The sequence below is a fragment of the Procambarus clarkii genome, chromosome 66, assembly GCF_040958095.1.
Source record: "Procambarus clarkii isolate CNS0578487 chromosome 66, FALCON_Pclarkii_2.0, whole genome shotgun sequence".
NCBI classification, from domain to species: domain Eukaryota; kingdom Metazoa; phylum Arthropoda; class Malacostraca; order Decapoda; family Cambaridae; genus Procambarus; species Procambarus clarkii.
In genome coordinates, this window is record NC_091215.1 from 17,215,332 (window position 1) to 17,240,597 (window position 25,266).

At 51.3% G+C, this 25,266-nt stretch overlaps 1 protein-coding gene and 1 long non-coding RNA gene across 2 annotated transcripts; one reads left to right on the forward strand and one right to left on the reverse strand.

The window, feature by feature from the left end:
* Positions 1 to 208: 208 nt before the first annotated feature.
* On the reverse strand, positions 209 to 8,684 carry LOC138355120 (uncharacterized). The gene is made up of 3 exons (XR_011223839.1): positions 8,548 to 8,684; positions 534 to 656; positions 209 to 291 (listed from the first exon to the last, which is right to left on the reverse strand). It is a non-coding gene; the product is annotated as an uncharacterized lncRNA (long non-coding RNA).
* Positions 8,685 to 18,790: 10,106 nt separating this feature from the next.
* On the forward strand, positions 18,791 to 20,524 carry LOC138355215 (protein draper-like). Its single transcript, XM_069310070.1, has one exon. The coding sequence runs from the start codon at positions 18,791 to 18,793 to the stop codon at positions 20,522 to 20,524; it is 1,734 nt and encodes a 577-aa protein (XP_069166171.1).
* The last annotated feature ends 4,742 nt before the right edge of the window (positions 20,525 to 25,266 follow it).

Here is a 25,266-nt window from a genome sequence, read left to right on the forward strand (position 1 = left end):
GCATCCTGTCTTCTTCGTTTCTTCTTATTCCTTGTCAGAACTTCTTGAAACACGCCCTCCTCGTCTGACTGGCTGCTTTCAGAGTCCATGTTAATATCTCCGTGGGAAGTAGCCAGTTCTACTGGTGACTGAGTCTCCATCTCAGTACCCAGCATGGGGGGAGGGGGGGGGAAGGTGCGGAGCAGGTATCTTGACCCGACCGCGTCCCAGGTAAGACTGTACCTCTCAAAGGTTTGCAAAACTGCTTGCTTGTGTCGTCACAATGTCCTCAGCTCTCACAAAAGCCAGACTCTGTACACATCAGAGAAAAACAAATCTGTGCATATCAACGAATTTCTTCTCAATTTGGAAGCTAATGAATGTACACCTTTCCTCTGAAACGTCTTAGGCAACAGTTCCAAGCCAATGGGAAGCCTCGCTGTCCCCTCTCATTTCAAAATGAATTTTAAGAACTTCTCCACAACTTTAGACAAAACAAACTTAAGAAAAAGGTTTATATTAACTAAAAACTAAAAGAAAAATATATAGCTTACCTGATTTTGTAGCGGTAAAAACAATTTTATTGTAGCGATTTTGGTCTTGTAGCCATCTTGATGTAGCCTAGCGTCAATGGACTGGCGAGGTGCTGGAACACGGTGAGTGCTGCTTCCACATTCCTGTGGGTGTAATTTTTATTACAATCTTATAATGAATAGTGATTATTAAGTGCAATAAGGCACCGATACGAAATTTAGCTAACCTGTATCAATTTAATGATAATGATTAATCAAATATTATTAATTAGTTTATAACAAGTTGATTTACTAACTACAAATATTCTTTGTTTATTGGTAAAGTAACCGTTGTGGGCTCGATGATATATCCTATATATAATGGGGTTAGTTGTTTGATTAAATATCATGTGATGAAATGTTAACCACCAAATGTTAACCACTTTAGTTGACTGGAGCAATGATAACTTGATTGTTGATGACACTTGCCCGCTTGACACTTCATGTGATGACACTTGCTCGCTTGACACTTCATGTGATGACACTTGCCTGCTTGACACTTGATGTGATGACACTTGCCCGCTTGACACTTGATGTGATGACACTTGCCCGCTTGACACTTGATGTGATGACACTTGCTCGCTTGACACTTCATGTGATAACACTTGCCCGCTTGACACTTCATGTGATGACACTTGCTCGCTTGACACTTCATGTGATGACACTTGCCCGCTTGACACTTCATGTGATGACACTTGCCTGCCCACTTGGTCACCGCTTCTCCTTACTTTAGTAATATCAAACTATTGTTTCTCAGTCTGTTATTACAAACAGTCTTCCACCTTTATTTAACTATAACGAGTCACAAGTAGTTCTGTTAGTATAGATTTAGCCCTCAGGTTCTGAGGGCTAAAGGACACGCGTCGTCACCGGCCAATGTTTTGATCCGAGCGGCCGGCGTCGGCTCCACGGGGGTTCGTGAGACCACCAGCTGGCTTCAGCCGCCTTAACGGATTTTAGAAAACTAATTATCTACTGGCAATTTTCCTTTCATCTTCACAACCACTTGTGTGTCTTAACTAACAGCGAAGACCCACGGGGGTCCTCAGCTAACTCTTTTAGTGATGAAGATATTTTTAATTACATAGTGTTTTAGATATTAGTATTCCTCTACGGGAAGCGTAATTGAGGATATTCTTACGTTTTTGTTCAAGACGCCTATGACGTTATGATTGGTGAGTTTTGTATGTCCCTGATGTTGGAGGCGGCGGCCTCGTGAGTGTTGTTCCATACATCACCAGAAACTACGTGGGTTCTCAGCTAAAGATAAATATAAACCACGTGGGTCAGCTATAGATACATATAAACCACGTAGATCCTCAACTAAAGATAACTATAAACCACGTGGGTCCTCAGCTAATCATAAACAACGTGGGTCCTCAGCTAATCATAAACAACGTGGGTCCTCAGCTAATCATAAACCACGTGGGTCCTCAGCTAATCATAAACCACGTGGGTCCTCAGCTAATCATACACCACGTGGGTCCTCAGTTAATGATTGCTATTAAACACGTGGTTTAATTTTTCTAGTGATCTATGTATATAAACTTATATTATATAAGTGAACAATTTTCCGTATCATGTCACGTGACCTCAGGGTGCCGGGCCACTCGTTCAGGGAGTGATGTCTCACATCCTGGCACCCCCGAGCCTTGCCTCATCCTGGTGGCACCCCCGAGCCTTGCCTCATCCTGGTGGCACCCCCGAGCCTTGCCTCATCCTGGTGGCACCCCCGAGCCTTGCCTCATCCTGGTGGCACCCCCGAGCCTTGCCTCATCCTGGTGGCACCCCCGAGCCTTGCCTCATCCTGGTGGCACCCCCGAGCCTTGCCTCATCCTGGTGGCACCCCCGAGCCTTGCCTCATCCTGGTGGCACCCCCGAGCCTTGCCTCATCCTGGTGGCACCCCCGAGCCTTGCCTCATCCTGGTGGCACCCCCGAGCCTTGCCTCATCCTGGTGGCACCCCCGAGCCTTGCCTCATCCTGGTGGCACCCCCGAGCCTTGCCTCATCCTGGTGGCACCCCCGAGCCTTGCCTCATCCTGGTGGCACCCCCGAGCCTTGCCTCATCCTGGTGGCACCCCCGAGCCTTGCCTCATCCTGGTGGCACCCCCGAGCCTTGCCTCATCCTGGTGGCACCCCCGAGCCTTGCCTCATCCTGGTGGCACCCCCGAGCCTTGCCTCATCCTGGTGGCACCCCCGAGCCTTGCCTCATCCTGGTGGCACCCCCGAGCCTTGCCTCATCCTGGTGGCACCCCCGAGCCTTGCCTCATCCTGGTGGCACCCCCGAGCCTTGCCTCATCCTGGTGGCACCCCCGAGCCTTGCCTCATCCTGGTGGCACCCCCGAGCCTTGCCTCATCCTGGTGGCACCCCCGAGCCTTGCCTCATCCTGGTGGCACCCCCGAGCCTTGCCTCATCCTGGTGGCACCCCCGAGCCTTGCCTCATCCTGGTGGCACCCCCGAGCCTTGCCTCATCCTGGTGGCACCCCCGAGCCTTGCCTCATCCTGGTGGCACCCCCGAGCCTTGCCTCATCCTGGTGGCACCCCCGAGCCTTGCCTCATCCTGGTGGCACCCCCGAGCCTTGCCTCATCCTGGTGGCACCCCCGAGCCTTGCCTCATCCTGGTGGCACCCCCGAGCCTTGCCTCATCCTGGTGGCACCCCCGAGCCTTGCCTCATCCTGGTGGCACCCCCGAGCCTTGCCTCATCCTGGTGGCACCCCCGAGCCTTGCCTCATCCTGGTGGCACCCCCGAGCCTTGCCTCATCCTGGTGGCACCCCCGAGCCTTGCCTCATCCTGGTGGCACCCCCGAGCCTTGCCTCATCCTGGTGGCACCCCCGAGCCTTGCCTCATCCTGGTGGCACCCCCGAGCCTTGCCTCATCCTGGTGGCACCCCCGAGCCTTGCCTCATCCTGGTGGCACCCCCGAGCCTTGCCTCATCCTGGTGGCACCCCCGAGCCTTGCCTCATCCTGGTGGCACCCCCGAGCCTTGCCTCATCCTGGTGGCACCCCCGAGCCTTGCCTCATCCTGGTGGCACCCCCGAGCCTTGCCTCATCCTGGTGGCACCCCCGAGCCTTGCCTCATCCTGGTGGCACCCCCGAGCCTTGCCTCATCCTGGTGGCACCCCCGAGCCTTGCCTCATCCTGGTGGCACCCCCGAGCCTTGCCTCATCCTGGTGGCACCCCCGAGCCTTGCCTCATCCTGGTGGCACCCCCGAGCCTTGCCTCATCCTGGTGGCACCCCCGAGCCTTGCCTCATCCTGGTGGCACCCCCGAGCCTTGCCTCATCCTGGTGGCACCCCCGAGCCTTGCCTCATCCTGGTGGCACCCCCGAGCCTTGCCTCATCCTGGTGGCACCCCCGAGCCTTGCCTCATCCTGGTGGCACCCCCGAGCCTTGCCTCATCCTGGTGGCACCCCCGAGCCTTGCCTCATCCTGGTGGCACCCCGAGCCTTGCCTCATCCTGGTGGCACCCCGAGCCTTGCCTCATCCTGGTGGCACCCCGAGCCTTGCCTCATCCTGGTGGCACCCCGAGCCTTGCCTCATGCTGGTGGCACCCCGAGCCTTGCCTCATGCTGGTGGCACCCCGAGCCTTGCCTCATGCTGGTGGCACCCCGAGCCTTGCCTCATCCTGGTGGCACCCCGAGCCTTGCCTCATCCTGGTGGCACCCCGAGCCTTGCCTCATCCTGGTGGCACCCCGAGCCTTGCCTCATCCTGGTGGCACCCCGAGCCTTGCCTCATGCTGGTGGCACCCCGAGCCTTGCCTCATGCTGGCGGCACCCCGAGCCTTGCCTCATCCTGGCGGCACCCCGAGCCTTGCCTCATCCTGGCACCCCCGAGCCTTGCCTCATCCTGGCACCCCCGAGCCTTGCCTCATCCTGGCACCCTGAGCCTTGCCTCATCCTGGCACCCTGAGCCTTGCCTCATCCTGGCACCCCGAGCCTTGCCTCATGCTGGTGGCACCCCGAGCCTTGCCTCATCCTGGTCCCCCCGAGCCTTGCCTCATCCTGGCACCCTGAGCCTTGCCTCATCCTGGCACCCTGAGCCTTGCCTCATCCTGGCACCCCTGAGCCTTGCCTCATCCTGGCACCCTGAGCCTTGCCTCATCCTGGCACCCCTGAGCCTTGCCTCATCCTGGCACCCTGACCCTTGCCTTCGTTCCTGCAGGCGTGAGAGACGCCCTGGATGACAGCTGCCCTCCGCCATGTTTGAGAGCTGAGTGGTTGCTAGGCCCAACAGCTCCTAAACACTCACTATTCTCCAACACTCCGCAAACAGTGACGCTGGGAAGAGGCGTGAAAGAGGACGGGACCGTAACATAAGTAAAGATCTCCAGTGCCACTACACAATAAAGATAGTGCTCAGGGAGAGGAAGAAACAGCAGAGAAAGGTCTAGTTGGAGGACGAGTTGCAGCCCGCTCTCGCGAGCGTTCCCAACGTCAAGAAACTGTCGAAGTAAAGTGCCTTATCCTAACCTACCAGAGGACCTACGAACAGAAAACGGGACGTTATGTCAATATCGCGAGCCGCGACCACTTTCTAGCATTAGAGTGTTTGGCCAGTTGTGGACACCAGTAAACCTTAAGCTGCTCGGTCATACAATAACAATGGCAGCAGGTAACCCAAGTTGTCAATATGAACAGCTTTCATGTATGTTAATGCAATATCAGCATGGAACGTTATACACCACATACGTGAGATGTATGCTAGAGCATACAGCACAACATGGAAAGCACGTATTGAGAACTATGCCTCTTCAGCGCACGCAGAGCTAAGTACCATTGTTATGGCGTTAAGATTCCTTGAACGAAACACTAATGACGCAGTGATCTGCAGCGATTCAAAATCAGCGCTACAAAGCCTTAACAAAAACCGGACAGAAAATCTTAGAGCTGTGAGGGTACTAACCAACCAGGGAAGAGTCGTCAAATTTCTGTGGATCCTCTCCCATGTTGGAATCTGTAGAAATGAACGAGCAGATGTGCTGGCTGCTGAAGGCGCTGAAGGAAACCATACTGAATACTTCATACCCAAGACTCTTCAAGTTCGAGGTATTGTCAGGCAACATCACCGTGACAAGGTAACTGAGGAAAGGAGGATAGAAGCACAACTCAGTGAAGCTGTACGATGTACAACATGGTTGCAGCTGGCAATCTCTATCATTATGGACGAAGAGGAGGTGGCCGCAGGAGAGAATCAGTAATAGCAAGAATCGGTCCTGGATACAAATATCCATGGAGATTCGGAATGTCAACAACAGTTGAGCAGAAGAGTTGCAGAATCCGTAGTGAAAGTGATGGACACCGCCCTGACCACTATCTACGAGACAACCTCTGAAAGACATTAGAAATGTGTAGAATAATAAACCCCACATTGTTTGAGTTAGGAAAATACCATCTGTTTACCACTTGTTTACACTACACTGCCTCCTCGCGCGCTAATGACATAACGAAGTCTAATAATCTTAATTCCCACTGGAAGCGGTGTGAATTACAAGCAATGTTTACAGAGGTGATGATGGGGCTTACCTGAGTCTTGGTCAAATATTCAGGGACCAAGATCTCATTCCCACGAGAGGTGAAAGGCATTCATGTACAACCAGCGCAACTTTCCTGGCCTCAGTCTGGCTGGTAATGTTCACACCGGTGAGTGTGAAGTTAATGGTTCGGCCCCTCCAGAGTCACTCCACCAGGAGGATACGAGACCCCTTTCCCAGACCACACCCAGCCTCGGCCAGACCACGCCCAGCCTCGGCCAGACCACGCCCAGCTTCGGCCAGACCACGCCCAGCCTCGGCCAGACCACACCCAGCCTCGGCCAGACCACGCCCAGCCTCGGCCAGACCACGCCCAGCCTCGGCCAGACCACACCCAGCCTCGGCCAGACCACACCCAGCCTCGGCCAGACCACGCCCAGCCTCGGCCAGACCACGCCCAGCTTCGGCCAGACCACGCCCAGCCTCGGCCAGACCACGCCCAGCCTCGGCTAGACCACGCCCAGCCTCGGCCAGACCACGCCCAGCTTCGGCCAGACCACACCCAGCCTCGGCCAGACCATTCCAAGCCTCGACCAGACCATTCCAAGCCTCGACCAGACCACACCCAGACCGCACCCAGCCTCGACCAGACCACACCCAGCCTCGGCCAGACCACACCCAGCCTCGACCAGACCGCACCCAGCCTCGACCAGACCACACCCAGCCTCGACCAGACCACACCCAGCCTCGACCAGGCCACACCCAGCCTCGGCCAGACCATTCCAAGCCTCGACCAGACCACACCCAGCCTCGACCAGACCACACCAAGCCTCGACCAGATCACACCCAGCCTCGACCAGACCACACCCAGCCTCGACCAGACCACACCCAGCCTCGACCAGACCACACCCAGCCTCGACCCAACTACACCTAGCCTCGACCAGACCACACCCAGCCTCGACCAGACCACACCCAGCCTCGGCCAGACCACACCCAGCCTCGGCCAGACCACACCCAGCCTCGGCCAGACCACACCTAGCCTCGACCAGACCACACCCAGCCTCGACCAGACCATACCCAGCCTCGACCAGACCACACCCAGCCTCGACCAGACCACACCCAGCCTCGACCCAACTCCACCTAGCCTCGACCAGACCACACCTAGCCTCGACCAGACCACACCCAGCCTCGACCAGACCACACCCAGCCTCGACCAGACCACACCCAGCCTCGACCAGACCACACCCAGCCTCGACCAGACCACACCCAGCCTCGACCAGACCACACCCAGCCTCGACCAGACCACACCCAGCCTCGGCCAGACCACACCCAGCCTCGGTCAGACCACACCCAGCCTCGACCAGACCATACCCAGCCTCGGCCACACCCAGCCTCGACCAGACCACACCCAGCCTCGACCACACCCAGCCTCGACCAGACCACACCCAGCCTCGACCAGACCACACCCAGCCTCGACCAGACCACACCCAGCCTCGACCCAACTACACCCAACCTCGACCAGACCACGCCCAGCCTCGGCCAGACCACACCCAGTCTCGACCAGACCACACCCAGCCTCGGCCAGACCACACCCAGCCTCGGCCAGACCACACCCAGCCTCGACCAGACCACACCCAGCCTCGGCCACACCACACCCAGCCTCGACCACACCACACCCAGCCTCGGCCACACCACACCCAGCCTCGGCCACACCACACCCAGCCTCGGCCACACCACACCCAGCCTCGGCCACACCACACCCAGCCTCGGCCACACCACACCCAGCCTCGGCCACACCACACCCAGCCTCGGCCACACCACACCCAGCCTCGGCCACACCACACCCAACCTCGGCCACACCACACCCAGCCTCGGCCACACCACACCCAGCCTCGGCCAGACCACACCCAGCCTCGGCCACACCACACCCAGCCTCGGCCACACCACACCCAGCCTCGGCCAGACCACAGCGGTGTCTGGAGGCCGGAGGGAAGCTGTCACCTCCCACAATACATTGTTCTCTTGCCTCGTCTTCCTTCACATAACAAACGGTGAGAAATTGTTAAAAAATTGGGGTTTACTCAAAGGGAAAAACTAATTTAGAAGTGACTTGTCCGACGTTTGGTGTTCTGTGAGTAAATGTAATTGGCTTTCCAGACCACACAGAGGGAGGGCCGGGGAAACAACCTCCAATTAAGAACTCAATTTTCCGTTGAAATCCAATAACTTTTGTTAGGCTGCTGATGTGTGGGCTGCCATAGGCCGCCCCCTGCAGCCTTCTCTAATGCTATATAATAAGTTATCCGACTGATTTACTGTTATTGTTCACTGTGTTAAACTGTGACGAATAATACAATATTTGTCTTCAGTAAAACTGGAACTTATTCAATCACACAAAGAATATTCTATAGCAGCTTGTTCTTGTGGCTGTATGATGACCACGAGTTTGCTGTAAGATTAGTGATGTTTTCATGGCTTTTTACTCCTTTATGTAAAAAAATATTTAAGTGCAGTTGAACCTACCTGATGTCGAACCTGGTCGAATATGAGCAACGACAGCCTAGTACCCAATGCAGCCGCCAGCCCGTCTTCGCCAACAAAGGCCAAATGTCGCTAATCCAGCTGCCAGCCCCCCACCCCCTTGTTTATTCAACCCGTCCTCATACTAGGCTGTTTAAAGCAGCGGCCGTCCTCCCCAGACGCATTCATCAACGTTAACATACTGTGTATTGCAAATTGGTTTGTTCACATATATAAATAATAATATTATTATACATACAAATTCAATGTATAGTTAGGCATAGATTAGGTTAGATGTTGAGGTTCTGTTGGCGATTATTTGTATTTGTAGTACGTGGGTGAAGCATTTATATCATTGTGGTTCGAACAAAATTCGTCAGTGAAGCACTTGTTCCGGATATGTCCGAACGTCAGCAGTTGTGAGTCGTGTGTAAACCGCTTTTCATTCATAAACAGGGGGTTTGGCGGGTGCATGGAATCACTTTTGTATCTTTGTTTGGAGGATGGGCTGCATTTACAGCGTTGTGGTTCGAACAAAATTCGTCAGTGAAGCACTTGTTCCGGAAGTGTTCGAATGTCATCAGTTGTGAGTCGTGTGTAAATTCATAAACCAGCCCATCCTCCAAACAGACCCAAAAGTGATTCCATGCACCCGCCAAACCCCCTGTTTATGAATGAAAACCGGTTTACACACGACTGACATCTGATGACGTCCGAACTCTTCCGGAACAAGTGCTTCACTGACGAATTTTGTTCGAACCACAACGCTGTAAATGCAGCCCATCCTCCAAACAAAGATACAAAAGTGATTCCATGCACCCGCCAAACCCCCTGTTTATGAATGAAAAGCGGTTTACACACGACTCACAACTGCTGACGTTCGGACATATCCGGAACAAGTGCTTCACTGACGAATTTTGTTCGAATCACAATGATATAAATGCTTCACCCACGTACTACAAATACAAATAATTGCCAACAGAACCTAAACACCTAACCTAACCTATCCTATGCCTATATATACACAATATGCTAATGTATTATAATATTAATATATATTTGAGAAAATTCTCGTTTTGAATGAACAGCATGTAAAAATTTATGAATGCGTCTGTGGGGTCGACCGCTGGATGGAATGGACTTAAATCGAGGACGGGTTGTAAGTTTTTAAATGTCGTTGTAAAAGCTTAAACAATGTAAACTTTCATTATTTGATTTAAAGCAGAATACATATAATGTATTATTTATATGTATCAACGTGACAAAAAGGAACAAAAGAACATACACACTGCATGAACATTACCTTGTATTAATATAACACAAGATGTGTACAGACAGGCACTTAGGAGGACTAACACCACGTGGCTACACAGGACTAACACCACGTGGCTACACAGGACTAACACCACGTGGCTACACAGGACTAACACCACGTGGCTACACAGGACTAACACCACGTGGCTACACAGGACTAACACCACGTGGCTACACAGGACTAACACCACGTGGCTACACAGGACTAACACCACGTGGCTACACAGGACCAACACCACGTGGCTACACAGGACTAACACCACGTGGCTACACAGGACTAACACCACGTGGCTACACAGGACTAACACCACGTGGCTACACAGGACTAACACCACGTGGCTACACAGGACTAACACCACGTGGCTACACAGGACTAACACCACGTGGCTACACAGGACCAACACCACGTGGCTACACAGGACTAACACCACGTGGCTACACAGGACTAACACCACGTGGCTACACAGGACTAACACCACGTGGCTACACAGGACTAACACCACGTGGCTACACAGGACTAACACCACGTGGCTACACAGGACTAACACCACGTGGCTACACAGGACTAACACCACGTGGCTACACAGGACTAACACCACGTGGCTACACAGGACTAACACCACGTGGCTACACAGGACTAACACCACGTGGCTACACAGGACTAACACCACGTGGTTACACAGGACTAACACCACGTGGCTACACAGGACTAACACCACGTGGCTACACAGGACTAACACCACGTGGCTACACAGGACCAACACCACGTGGCTACACAGGACCAACACCACGTGGCTACACAGGACCAACACCACGTGGCTACACAGGACTAACACCACGTGGCTACACAGGACTAACACCACGTGGCTACACAGGACTAACACCACGTGGCTACACAGGAAACCATCAGAGATAACATAACCACCGGTACCATAAGCTCCTTCCCCTGGTGTAGAGCACTCCTTCCCCTGGTGTAGAGCGCTCCTTCTCCTGGTGTAGAGCGCTCCTTCCCCTGGTGTAGAGCGCTCCTTCCCCTGGTGTAGAGCGCTCCTTCTCCTGGTGTAGAGCGCTCCTTCTCCTGGTGTAGAGCGCTCCTTCCCCTGGTGTAGAGCGCTCCTTCCCCTGGTGTAGAGCGCTCCTTCTCCTGGTGTAGAGCGCTCCTTCCCCTGGTGTAGAGCACTCCTTCCCCTGGTGTAGAGCGCTCCTTCCCCTGGTGTAGAGCGCTCCTTCTCCTGGTGTAGAGCGCTCCTTCCCCTGGTGTAGAGCGCTCCTTCCCCTGGTGTAGAGCGCTCCTTCTCCTGGTGTAGAGCGCTCCTTCCCCTGGTGTAGAGCGCTCCTTCTCCTGGTGTAGAGCGCTCCTTCCCCTGGTGTAGAGCGCTCCTTCTCCTGGTGTAGAGCGCTCCTTCTCCTGGTGTAGAGCGCTCCTTCCCCTGGTGTAGAGCGCTCCTTCTCCTGGTGTAGAGCGCTCCTTCTCCTGGTGTAGAGCGCTCCTTCCCCTGGTGTAGAGCGCTCCTTCTCCTGGTGTAGAGCGCTCCTTCTCCTGGTGTAGAGCGCTCCTTCTCCTGGTGTAGAGCGCTCCTTCCCCTGGTGTAGAGCGCTCCTTCTCCTGGTGTAGAGCGCTCCTTCTCCTGGTGTAGAGCGCTCCTTCTCCTGGTGTAGAGCGCTCCTTCTCCTGGTGTAGAGCGCTCTTTCTCCTGGTGTAGAGCGCTCCTTCTCCTGGTGTAGAGCGCTCCTTCTCCTGGTGTAGAGCGCTCCTTCTCCTGGTGTAGAGCGCTCCTTCTCCTGGTGTAGAGCGCTCCTTCTCCTGGTGTAGAGCGCTCCTTCTCCTGGTGTAGAGCGCTCCTTCCCCTGGTGTAGAGCGCTCCTTCTCCTGGTGTAGAGCGCTCGTTCTCCTGGTGTAGAGCGCTCCTTCTCCTGGTGTAGAGCGCTCCTTCTCCTGGTGTAGAGCGCTCCTTCTCCTGGTGTAGAGCGCTCCTTCTCCCGGTGTAGAGCGCTCCTTCTCCCGGTGTAGAGCGCTCCTTCTCCTGGTGTAGAGCGCTCCTTCTCCTGGTGTAGAGCGCTCCTTCTCCTGGTGTAGAGCGCTCCTTCTCCCGGTGTAGAGCGCTCCTTCTCCTGGTGTAGAGCGCTCCTTCTCCTGGTGTAGAGCGCTCCTTCTCCCGGTGTAGAGCGCTCCTTCTCCTGGTGTAGAGCGCTCCTTCTCCTGGTGTAGAGCGCTCCTTCTCCTGGTGTAGAGCGCTCCTTCCCCTGGTGTAGAGCGCTCCTTCCCCTGGTGTAGAGTTTACATAGACATTAGAAAGAAATTTGTTTGTGATAGGGTAGTTAACAAATGGAATGCACTAGGAAGTGCTGTGGTGGCGGCAGACTCCATACACTGTTTCAAATGAAGATATATTAAAGCCCAATAGGCTCTAATAGAGCCCAATTGGCTATAATACAGCCAAGTATACTGACAGTTGTGAGGCGGGACTAAATAGCTGAAGGTGGACCCCCGCAAGCACAATTAGGCGAGTCCACACACTCAGCAGACTGTTGGTATACCTCCTCGCGGTCAATGGGGCCACTAAGAAATCGATTAATTTTTCCTGTTGTCCTCCCTCTGGTCGGTTGCCTCTCATTTGCCCCTCTGTCATTTTCCCTGATCTCCGCTGTGTTGGAGGGGGGGGAGGGGGGTACTGATGTCCCTATGGTACTCCTAATCCTCCCCCCCCCCACCCCCGCCGCTCTCTAGACGACGAGGTACCAAGAGTCCAGGAATCAGACAGTGCACGGTGCGTGCCGTGCGACCCTCCATGTTGACGTCGCCGTCGCTGTCGTCTATGCCGTCATCAGCAGGCGCTGCAATGTTCGGGTCTGGAGATGGTACCAGTAGATGAAAGAAATGAGGAGGTACATCTTCAGGAAGAGTGTCCGCTGATGGTGGGGAACTCAGTTTGTTGGTGTGGGTACTAGATCTCCTCCACAGCAGCAGCTGGGGCCGCCACTGCTGGCATGGCATCGAAATGTGCTGCTTTCACCCGATCGATCGAGACAACCACTGGAACACCCACCATATCGAGGAAATGGACCGACGATATCCACATAGACCAATTCAGATCTTGCCGATGGTAACGGAAAGTTCTGAAGAGGCGTCTGTGTGTTTGTTGATGTATATTTGACTGCTAACATTGGAGGCAGTTGCGAGCCCAGCTTAAAACATCAGTGTTGATTCCTGGCCATATCATCCGTTTGGTCAGGAGGTGCAGTGTAGCTCGGAAGCCCTGGTGAGCCAAGGAATGGAGAACCATGAAAATCCTCCGCCAATTGGTCTTAGGAATATATGGCCGTAGGATGACAATGAGGGACATGTCACGTGTGATAGTATCCTTAGAATTAGGCACAGGTACATCGACGAACCGAAGTGCTGAGGAAGAGGTGTGCAATTGCAATTGAATGCAATGGATTTCAAGACGGGTCGGGTGGATCACCGACCTTTTGCACGCCGCGAGAGCCGCCCCCCACGAATGGGAGGGGCTCGTCTCTACGACCGTCGCAGGGCAGCCAGGACACTATTGCCATGACACCAGGTCATGTTGCCGGGATCTAGCATTTTCTATGTAATCGATGTGGGTCGTCTCTGGAAAAAGTGCACACAAGCCAGGTTGAGAGAGGGCATCGGCCACGACATTCTCAGTCCCCTTCATGTACCTGATGTGAGTGTGAACTGGTAGCTCAAATGTCGAGTGACTTACGGCAAGTGGGAATCTTGTTTTGCTGCAAGAGCGTCAGCCAGTGGTTTGTGATCGATGAGGACGTAGCAGTTTACGTCTCTCGAGAAAATGCCTGAATTGTCGAATGGCTGCATATATAGCAAGGAGTTCTCTGTCAAATGTGCTGTATTTTGTCTTTGACAGCATTAAGCTTGCTGATAAGAAAGCAAGGCGTTGCCAGATGTCGTCGATAAATTAATGGAGTACCGCTCATATAGCAATGTTGGAGGTATCCGTTAAGAGGTAGTTGGCGCATCGAACACTGGATGGGTGAGGAGAGTGAGTTGAGCTAGCTCCTGCTTAAGATTGGTGAACGCTACCTATGTTTCTGGTGACTATGGCAGAAGTACCTTGGATGCCTGCTTATGCCCACACAGGAAGTCACATAAAGGTTTCAGGGTGTCAGAACAATGTGGGATTACCCTATTGTAAAAATTAACCACACCCAGAAGTTCTTGAAGCTTCTTAGTTATGGTGGGTGTCGCAAACTCTCAGATAGCCTCGATCTTCTCCAGTGGCAGAATACCTGTGGAGAACACTCGGTGTCCCAAGAATTTGAGCTTGGGCACCTCGAAAATACATTTTTCTAGATTAATCTGCAGGCCATAAACGCGGAGGCGAGCAAAAAGTATACGAAGATTGTTCCGATGGTCAGCCGAAGAGCGATTCACTATTAAGAGGTCATCAATGTAAGCATAGCAGAAGGGTGACGACCTGATCAATGAGGTGTTGAAGTGTCTGCGCTGCATTACCGAGACCAAAGAGCATCCTAATAAATTCAAGCAAGCTAAAAGGTGTTGTAATTGCAGTTTTGGATATGTCAGCTGGCTCCACTGGGATTTGGTGAAATGCTCGCACCTAATCTATTTTCAAGAATGTTGTTGCACCATGCAGCATGTTAGAAAAGTCCTGAATGTGAGGGATTGGGTAACAGTCTGGCAGGGTGTGAACATTCAGCACTCTGTAGCTCCCACAGGGATGCCATTCTACTGGAGTTGTCTTCGGAACCATATGCAGTGGAGTTCCTAGGCACTCCCAGAGCGTCGTATAATCCCAGCAACTAGCAGCTTGTCAAATTCGTCCTTCGGCACCTGGACATGCTCTAGCGGCAGTTGGCATGGTTGCTCGTAGGTTGAACGGACGGAGGTACGAATATAATGGTAACCTTGAGCTTAACTTGGCATTTGGTGGCTGTGGCTTGGTGATGTCCTAAAATTCCTCCAAAAGGCTCAGCAGGTCAGGAAAATTATGCGGGGCAAGACTAGTGAATAGCCATTGCTCTGTACTCACCTGCTGGAGTCCACCACATGTCACATCCATCAAGAAGTTGGTGTGGTGGCGTAAGAAGTCGCACCCCTAGAATAGGCATATTAACTTTAGGAACGTGGAACATCCATATGAAGCGACCAAAGTCAGCAAAGTCAAGAGTGGCCAAACTATCACCGTAGGTAGGTATGACAGTACCATTGGCAGCAACCATGTCTTAGTGTGGAGTACAATGTGGCTTGTATGCTAGAGGAGGGATAACAGAAATTGAAGCACCTGATTGAACTGGAGGTACAATCAAACATATATAAAAGTGAATCATTCAAGGTGGCAATGTGGAAGAAAATGAAAGAAAAATGCATATGGAAGTAAATGCAGAATAGTACCAGTGAAGAGCAGAGGTGCCATCTTCTTGAGATTATCTTGAGATGATTTCGGGGCTTTAGTGTCCCCGCGGCCCGGTCCTCGACCAGGCCTCCACCCCCAGGAAGCAGCCCGTGACAGCTGACTAACTCCCAGGTACCTATTTACTGCTAGGTAACAGGGGCATTCAGGGTGAAAGAAACTTTGCCCATTTGTTTCTGCCTCGTGCGGGAATCGAATCCGCGCCACAGAATTATGAGTCCCGCGCGCTATCCACCAGGCTACGAGGCCCCTTGGCTACTCCTACAAGGAGGCTACTCCTTGCTGATTGTGCCATAGGCACAATCAGAGAACACTATAAACATCAGAGGTCTGCGGTTGTTCAACGTCCTACCAGCGAGCATCAGAAATATTGCCGGAACAACCATGGACATCTTCAAGAGAAAACTAGATTGTTTTCTTCAAGGAGCCAGGCGTCTTCAAGGAGTGGTTTTTCAACCGGGCTGTGATGGGTATGTGGGCCTGCGGGCCGCTCCAAGCAACAGCCTAGTGGACCAAACTCTCACAAGTGATGGGGTTCTGGGGAGTAGAAGAACTCCCAGAACCCCATCAAGCAGGTATGACCTGCTCCTCACCAATAGTAGCTATTGCAGCCTCAGGGATTGGACACCATTCCAAATGCTTCAGCAAATGCAGCTCTTGCTACAGTCAGCAAGTGGAGCATGTAACAAGTACCCGCTACAGGTACTGTTCCTACAACACTTGCCCTTATACATTCGCATGCTACTCCTTGCCCAGAGTGACGACGTGACACCAGAGAGCCTGGCGAGAATAACAGACCGAATCCATAATGCAGCAAACGACTCACTCTGGTCGGGAAATACCCTTGCCTCTGACCACTCGACAATGACGACCCAAATGAACAACCAACTCCTCAGTGTTCATCAGAGCCGCCAACATCCCAAATGCAAGTCCTACAGCCCATCTTTGACACCCGATTCCAACCCAGACTACTGCTACTACCATTGCAGGCATAGGGCTAGAGTCCGGAACTGCCACCAACTGTGTGCCTATTCGGAAAACGGCTTCGGTGGTCATGCTGGCAGCTTCTACATACCTTGACTGCAGCGAGGAGAGCAGTCTTTAGGGCGGCGTATGGTTGTGGTTGACTGTGTCCTAACCACAGCTCATACCTCCTGAAGGGTGTCTGGAGGCAATTCCGTCACAGTGAGTGCATATTGCTCTTCCTCTTTGGTTACCGTGTAAGTGTTAAAGAAGGCCTCTACCTGTGCAAACCATGCCGCTGTGTCAGACGGAAGATGTGCTGGTAGCTTGAACCCGGGTGCCATGGTTTGTTTACACCCTGGCTGGGTAAACACTGGTGTGGAATCAACTCCGGGGTTACCACTTTGGTGACCTAATATCCACCAGACAAGGGTTAAGTAAACACAAGTCTTTGATCCAGACACATACATTCTACAACTCCACCTCCACATAAAGAACACTGGGTAGAAAAACCAGAAACTCTGCCCCCAACTAAAACGAGAAAGTCATCCAGTGTCCTCCGGCAGAGCAGAAGCCAGCCGCCCACCACGTCTTAGGGCACACCAGGAGCCCACCAAGACCCGCCAACCCCCAGCATCTCTCAGCCAAGCCGAGCACCGTCACTCCGCCGGGAAAACCAGTCAGAACACGTAAAAAATATCTATCAACAATCTCATGACCCAAGCCAGGCGTCGTACAACCGGACCATTGAATAGGGATGCCAAACGCCAGTATCAAAGCAAAAACGCGAAAACAGAACCTGATCAAGCGGCTCCCAGGAGGAAGAGGTGTCCAAACGTTCGCTCGTTGTCAAGGTTGAACCTGAAGTCGTCAGGTCTCATACTCATCTGTCCGGTGTCCTCCCGCTGGTCAGTTGCCTCTCATTTGTCCCCCCTGCCATTTTCCCTGATCTCCACCGTGTTGTAGGGGGTACTGAACTCACTACACAACCCTCATTCTCACCTTGCTGCTAAATTAACCAAACTTGAACACATACACAATTTACAAACTAAAAACAACATCGCACAGACCATATACACCGATAGAGATCACTCAATACAGCTACTTGGAGGGAAGGAAGTGCTTTTATTGTTCATCAGCCCGATGGCAGCACAATTCAAAAGAATATAAGAGTTAGTAATTGGGCATCTACAATGCAAGCTAAATTGGTAGCAATACTGGTAGCACTCAAAATTGTTGACAACACTGAAATAGACAACTTAATTATTTCCGACTCCCTTTCCTCACTACTAGCATTAAATAGTTTGCAATCAAGTAATAACATGCCTGTCTCCTAAGCCAGACACAGATATATAAGCATACTTAATAAGGGGTAAACGTCTAAATAATGTGGATTTCCTCTCACACTGGCCTGCATGAACATGATAAAGTTGACGCCCTTGCTAAGGCTGCAGTAAATGAAGAGTGTAGAACGGAATCTTGAGTTATCAAATAGGTCCCTTAAAAGTGTCATTAGACGAGAACTCTTAGATTCTTGAAGAAAACAGAACAGTACAAACTGGAATTTTGTACAAACAAACAGTACGAACTGGCGAAGAATTAGGGGGTGACATGATAGAGGTCCATTGTTCATCACAATGAAATGTGTGAAGTAAAACATGTGTATGGGGCAAGTAACAACATCAGTAGACTAACAGATGTTGTCACAGCTCGTATAAGACTGGGCTACAAGTATCTCTGGCAGTTTGGCTTGTATAGGGACCTAGATGAAGTAAAGTGTAAAGTGCGTGGACAAAGACAGAGACACACACTCGAACACTATATCTTGGATTGTAGTAAAATTGAGTCATTTGGAGATAAATCTAAACTCACATTGTATTAAATGGCAAGTTATCTTATTACTAAGGATAAAATACCTGATATCCTTGCACTGTATCCATATTTCGCTTCCAGTAGATAAACGAGATATGAGATTAGCATCAAGTAGTGTATTGTGAAGACTAATAATAACAAACAGCAGCTCCCCTATGACTGTAATATCTCCATTGCTCAAACAATTATGTATTAGCGATAAGAACTACCATTAATGTATAATGAACTCTTAATATATAGCTCTTGAAATAGAACATTCTCTGTAACTAGCTGACATTGTAATTATAAAGTGTGAAGGACGGATGAAATTGTTAAGGTAATTATCACCGTTGAGGTCTGATAAGACCTTTTGTGCTCTCTGTAATCCTTTTTGCGCTACTGCTCCCTCCACTGTGACCTCCTCCACTGTGACCTCCTCCACTGTGACCTCCTCCACTGTGACCTCCACTGTTACCTCCTAAACTGTGACCTCCTCCACTGTGACCTCCACTGTGACCTCCTCTACTGTGACCTCCTCCACTGTGACCTCCACTGTGATCCCCTCCACTGTGACATCCACTGTGACCTCCACTGTGACCCCCTCCACTGTGACATCCACTGTGACCCCCTCCACTGTGACATCCACTGTGACCCCCTCCACTGTGACATCCACTGTGACCCCCTACATTGTGACCTCCACTATGACCCCCTCCACTGTGACCCCCCTACATTGTGACCTCCACTGTGACTTCTTCCACTGTGACCTCCTCGATTGTGACCTCCACTGTGACCTCCTCCACTGTGACCTCCTCCACTATGACCTCCAATGTGACCTCCACTGTGACATCCACTGTGACCTCCACTGTGACCACTGTGACCTCCACTGTGACCTCCACTGTGACATCCACTGTGACTCCCTACATTGTGACCTCCACTGTGACCTCCACTGTGACTCCCTACATTGTGACCTTCACTGTGACCTCCACTGTGACCTCCACTGTGACCTCCACTGTGACTCCCTACATTGTGACCTTCACTGTGACCTCCACTGTGACCTCCACTGTGACCTCCACTGTGACCTCCACTGTGACTCCCTACATTGTGACCTCCACTGTGACATCCACTGTGACCTCCACTGTGACTCCCTACATTGTGACCTCCACTGTGACCTCCACTGTGACCTCCACTGTGACCTCCACTGTGACTCCCTACATTGTGACCTTCACTGTGACCTCCACTGTGACCTCCACTGTGACCTCCACTGTGACTCCCTACATTGTGACCTCCACTGTGACTCCCTACATTGTGACCTCCACTGTGACCTCCACTGTGATATCCACTGTGACCTCCACTGTGACTCCCTACATTGTGACCTCCACTGTGACCTCCACTGTGATATCCACTGTGACCTCCACTGTGACTCCCTACATTGTGATCTCCACTGTGACCTCCACTGTGACTCCCTACATTGTGACCTCCACTGTGACCTCCACTGTGACTCCCTACATTGTGACCTCCACTGTGACCTCCACTGTGACTCCCTACATTGTGACCTCCACTGTGACCTCCACTGTGACTCCCTACATTGTGACCTCCACTGTGACATCCACTGTGACCTCCACTGTGACTCCCTACATTGTGACCTCCACTGTGACCTCCACTGTGACTCCCTACATTGTGACCTCCACTGTGACCTCCACTGTGACTCCCTACATTGTGACCTCCACTGTGACCTCCACTGTGACTCCCTACATTGTGATCTCCACTGTGACCTCCACTGTGACCTCCACTGTGACTCCCTACATTGTGACCTCCACTGTGACCTCCACTGTGACCTCCACTGTGACATCCACTGTGACATCCTCTGTGACCTCCACTGTGACCTCCAATGTGACCTCCACTGTGACCTCCACTGTGACCTCCAATGTGACTCCCTACATTGTGACCTCCACTGTGACCTCCACTGTGACCTCCAATGTGACTCCCTACATTGTGACCTCCACTGTGACCTCCACTGTGACCTCCAATGTGACTCCCTACATTGTGACCTCCACTGTGACTCCCTACATTGTGACCTCCACTGTGACTCCCTACATTGTGACCTCCACTGTGACCTCCACTGTGACATCCACTGTGACCTCCACTGTGACCTCCACTGTGACCTCCTCCACTGTGACCTCCACTGTGACCTCCACTGTGACCTCCACTGTGACCTCCTCCACTGTGACCACCTCCACTATGACCTCCACTGTGACCTCCACTGTGATATCCACTGTGACCTCCACTGTGACTCCCTACATTGTGACCTCCACTGTGACCTCCACTGTGACCTCCTCCACTATGATCTCCACTGTGACCTCCACTGTGACCTCCAACAGTCTTCTGCTGTTCCTTATCTCTTATCATCTGGAGGACATAGAAAGAACATAACATAATAACACAAGAACATATATCAAGAACATAACATAATAACAGACAAATATAAAGACATAAGAACATAATAACATATAATAACATTCCCATTAAGAACATAACAGAATAACATAATGAAAACTTACTCGTTAAGAACACAACCTTATAACGTACCCGGTAAGAACACGTGGATGTAGAGGGAAGAACATGTAGAGGGAAGAACCTGTAGAGGGAAGAACATGTAGAGGGAAGAACATGTAGAGGGAAGAACATGTAGAAGGAAGAACATGTAGAGGGAAGAACGTGTAGAGGGAAGAACATGTAGAGGGAAGAACATGTAGAGGGAAGAACATGTAGAGGGAAGAACCTGTAGAGGGAAGAACGTGTAGAGGGAAGAACGTGTAGAGGGAAGAACCTGTAGAGGGAAGAACATGTAGAGGGAAGAACATGTAGAGGGAAGAACCTGTAGAGGGAAGAACGTGTAGAGGGAAGAACATGTAGAGGGAAGAACCTGTAGAGGGAAGAACCTGTAGAGGGAAGAACATGTAGAGGGAAGAACGTGTAGAGGGAAGAACATGTAGAGGGAAGAACCTGTAGAGGGAAGAACGTGTAGAGGGAAGAACGTGTAGAGGGAAGAACGTGTAGAGGGAAGAACATGTAGAGGGAAGAACATGTAGAGGGAAGAACATGTAGAGGGAAGAACCTGTAGAGGGAAGAACGTGTAGAGGGAAGAACCTGTAGAGGGAAGAACATGTAGAGGGAAGAACCTGTAGAGGGAAGAACGTGTAGAGGGAAGAACCTGTAGAGGGAAGAACGTGTAGAGGGAAGAACCTGTAGAGGGAAGAACATGTAGAGGGAAGAACCTGTAGAGGGAAGAACGTGTAGAGGGAAGAACCTGTAGAGGGAAGAACGTGTAGAGGGAAGAACGTGTAGAGGGAAGAACATGTAGAGGGAAGAACCTGTAGAGGGAAGAACATGTAGAGGGAAGAACCTGTAGAGGGAAGAACGTGTAGAGGGAAGAACCTGTAGAGGGAAGAACATGTAGAGGGAAGAACGTGTAGAGGGAAGAACATGTAGAGGGAAGAACATGTAGAGGGAAGAACCTGTAGAGGGAAGAACATGTAGAGGGAAGAACATGTAGAGGGAAGAACGTGTAGAGGGAAGAACCTGTAGAGGGAAGAACATGTAGAGGGAAGAACCTGTAGAGGGAAGAACGTGTAGAGGGAAGAACCTGTAGAGGGAAGAACGTGTAGAGGGAAGAACGTGTAGAGGGAAGAACATGTAGAGGGAAGAACCTGTAGAGGGAAGAACGTGTAGAGGGAAGAACCTGTAGAGGGAAGAACCTGTAGAGGGAAGAACCTGTAGAGGGAAGAACGTGTAGAGGGAAGAACGTGTAGAGGGAAGAACGTGTAGAGGGAAGAACGTGTAGAGGGAAGAACATGTAGAGGGAAGAACCTGTAGAGGGAAGAACGTGTAGAGGGAAGAACGTGTAGAGGGAAGAACGTGTAGAGGGAAGAACGTGTAGAGGGAAGAACATGTAGAGGGAAGAACGTGTAGAGGGAAGAACATGTAGAGGGAAGAACCTGTAGAGGGAAGAACATGTAGAGGGAAGAACATGTAGAGGGAAGAACATGTAGAGGGAAGAACCTGTAGAGGGAAGAACATGTAGAGGGAAGAACATGTAGAGGGAAGAACATGTAGAGGGAAGAACCTGTAGAGGGAGGAGACAGGAAGGCGACAGCACCTGGCCAGCGCCTCACAGGGCGCCACCAGCCCCAGCCGGGACGCGGCGAGGGAGGAGCAGCAGCAGCAGCAGCAGCAGCAGCAGCAGCAGCAGCAGCAGCAGCAGCAGCAGCAGCAGCAGCAGCAGCAGCAGCAGCAGCAGCAGCAGCAGCAGCAGCAGCAGCAGCAGCAGCAGGAGGAGGAGGAGGAGGAGGAGGAGGAGGAGGAGGAGGAGGAGGAGGAGGGAGGACTGTGGACTTATATATTTACTCCCACCATGAGGAGGTTAATACCTACGTGGGCTTACCGTCAAGTGGCCAGGGAGAGCCGCCTTAGTCGTCTTGACAGGCAGCAGGTAAGTCGTCTTGACAGGCAGCAGGTAAGTCGTCTTGACAGGCAGCAGGTAAGTCCTCTTGACAGGCAGCAGGTAAGTCCTCTTGACAGGCAGCAGGTAAGTCCTCTTGACAGGCAGCAGGTAAGTCGCCTTGACAGGCAGCAGGTAAGTCGTCTTGACAGGCAGCAGGTAAGTCGCCTTGACAGGCAGCAGGTAAGTCGTCTTGACAGGCAGCAGGTAAGTCGTCTTGACAGGCAGCAGGTAAGTCGTCTTGACAGGCAGCAGGTAAGTCGTCTTGACAGGCAGCAGGTAAGTCGCCTTGACAGGCAGCAGGTAAGTCGCCTTGACAGGCAGCAGGTAAGTCGTCTTGACAGGCAGCAGGTAAGTCGCCTTGACAGGCAGCAGGTAAGTCGTCTTGACAGGCAGCAGGTAAGTCGTCTTGACAGGCAGCAGGTAAGTCGTCCTGACAGGCAGCAGGTAAGTCGTCCTGACAGGCAGCAGGTAAGTCGTCCTGACAGGCAGCAGGTAAGTCGTCCTGACAGGCAGCAGGTAAGTCGTCCTGACAGGCAGCAGGTAAGTCGTCCTGACAGGCAGCAGGTAAGTCGTCCTGACAGGCAGCAGGTAAGTCGTCCTGACAGGCAGCAGGTAAGTCGTCTTGACAGGCAGCAGGTAAGTCGTCTTGACAGGCAGCAGGTAAGTCGTCTTGACAGGCAGCAGGTAAGTCGTCTTGACAGGCAGCAGGTAAGTCGTCTTGACAGGCAGCAGGTAAGTCGTCTTGACAGGCAGCAGGTAAGTCGTCTTGACAGGCAGCAGGTAAGTCGTCTTGACAGGCAGCAGGTAAGTCGTCTTGACAGGCAGCAGGTAAGTCGTCTTGACAGGCAGCAGGAGGTACACAAGCTCGCCTCTCTTCTTCAGGAAATTGGACTTTAGAGATAAGAAGTTTAAAGGAGCTGATCTCTTCTTTATGTCCTTTGTCTTGGTCTCCCCCTGAAGCTTGTGTACTCACCTAGTAGTGCTTGCCGGGGTTGAGCTTTGGCTCCTTGGTCCCGCCTCTCAACTGTCAATACACTGATGTACAGATTCTTCAGCCTATTGAGCTCTGTCAAGTCTACATTTGAAACTGTGTATGGAGTCAGCCTCCACCACATCACTGCTTATTGCATTCCATTTGTTAACTATTCTGACACTGAAAAAACGTCTTTGTGGCTCATTTGGGTACAAAGTTTCCACCTGTGGTTCCCCTTGTTCGTGTTCCACCCCAGGCTAAATAGTTTGTCTTTTTCCACCTATCAATTCTCCAAAGAATTTTGTAGGCGGTGATCATGTCTCTCCTTACTCTTCTATATTTTCAGGGACGTGAGGTTCAGCTCTCTTAGCCTTTCCTCGTAGCTCATACCTCTCAGTTCCGGGACGAGCCTGGTGGCATACCGCTGAATCTTCTCTAACTTTGTCTTGTGTTTAACTAGGTATGGACTCCAGGCTGGAGCTGCATACTCCAGGATTGGTCTTACATAAGTGGTATACAAGGTCCTGAACGATTCCTTACACAAGTTTCTAAAGGCGGTTCTTATGTTGGCCAACCTAGCATATGCCGCTGATGATATCCTTTTGATGTGGGCCTCTGGGGACAGATTCGGTGTGTTATCAACCCCCAGATCTTTCTCTCTATTTGACTCTTGCAGGATTTCACCCGTTTAAGAATGTGTGAAATAAAATAACACACCGGAAGGTCGCCTCCGCCGGAGGTGATCCTCCAACACGCTCCTGCTTTTATTGAATAAATCCAAGTTTACACTTAACATAATATGGAGCAGCTCGTCCTCATCAACAAAGGCCAAATCCTCGTTAATCCAGCCGAATATTTCTCTAAGATCAACCTGCCCTCGACCCAAGTCCATTACATCCAACGGTCGACCCCACAGACGCATTCAAAAATTTTAATATGCATTCCATTCAAAACAGGAATTTTCTTAAATATAAATTAACATTATAATATATTAGCAAATTGAGCATATATAGGTCAGGTTAGGTGTTTAGGTTCGGTTGGTGATTATTTGTATTTGTAGTACGGCCATGAAGCATTTATAGCGTTGCGGTTCGAACAAAATTCGTCAGTGAAGCACTTGTTCCGGAAGAGTTCGAACGAAATCAGTTGTGAGTCATTTATAAACCGTTTTTCATTCATAAACAGTGGGTTTGGCGGGTGGATGGAATCACTTTTGGGTTTTTGTTTGGAGGACGGGCTGGCAGAACACAACTCAACTAATTTCGTTCGAACACTTCCGGAACAAGTACTTCACTGACGACTTTTGTTCGAACCACAACGCTGTAAATGCTTCACCCACGTACTACTAATACAAATAATTACCAACAGAACCTAAACACCTAACCTAACCTATGCCTATATATGCACAATTTGCTAATATATAATAATAATAATTTATATTTGAGAAAATTCCCGTTTTGATTAAATAGCATGTAAAAATTTATGAATGCGTCTGTGGGGTCGACCGCTGGATGGAATGGACTTGAGTCGAGGACGGGTTGCATGCCAAAAGAACTGAGCGCTTAATCTAACCTACGTCTAACTATGCATTGAAATTTAATACATAATAATATTAACTGATAATAATATTAACTAATAATTAAAAATATTCATTTATTGAGGAGCCTGGCCTGAGGACGGGCTGGGTGAGAACGGGCTGGGTG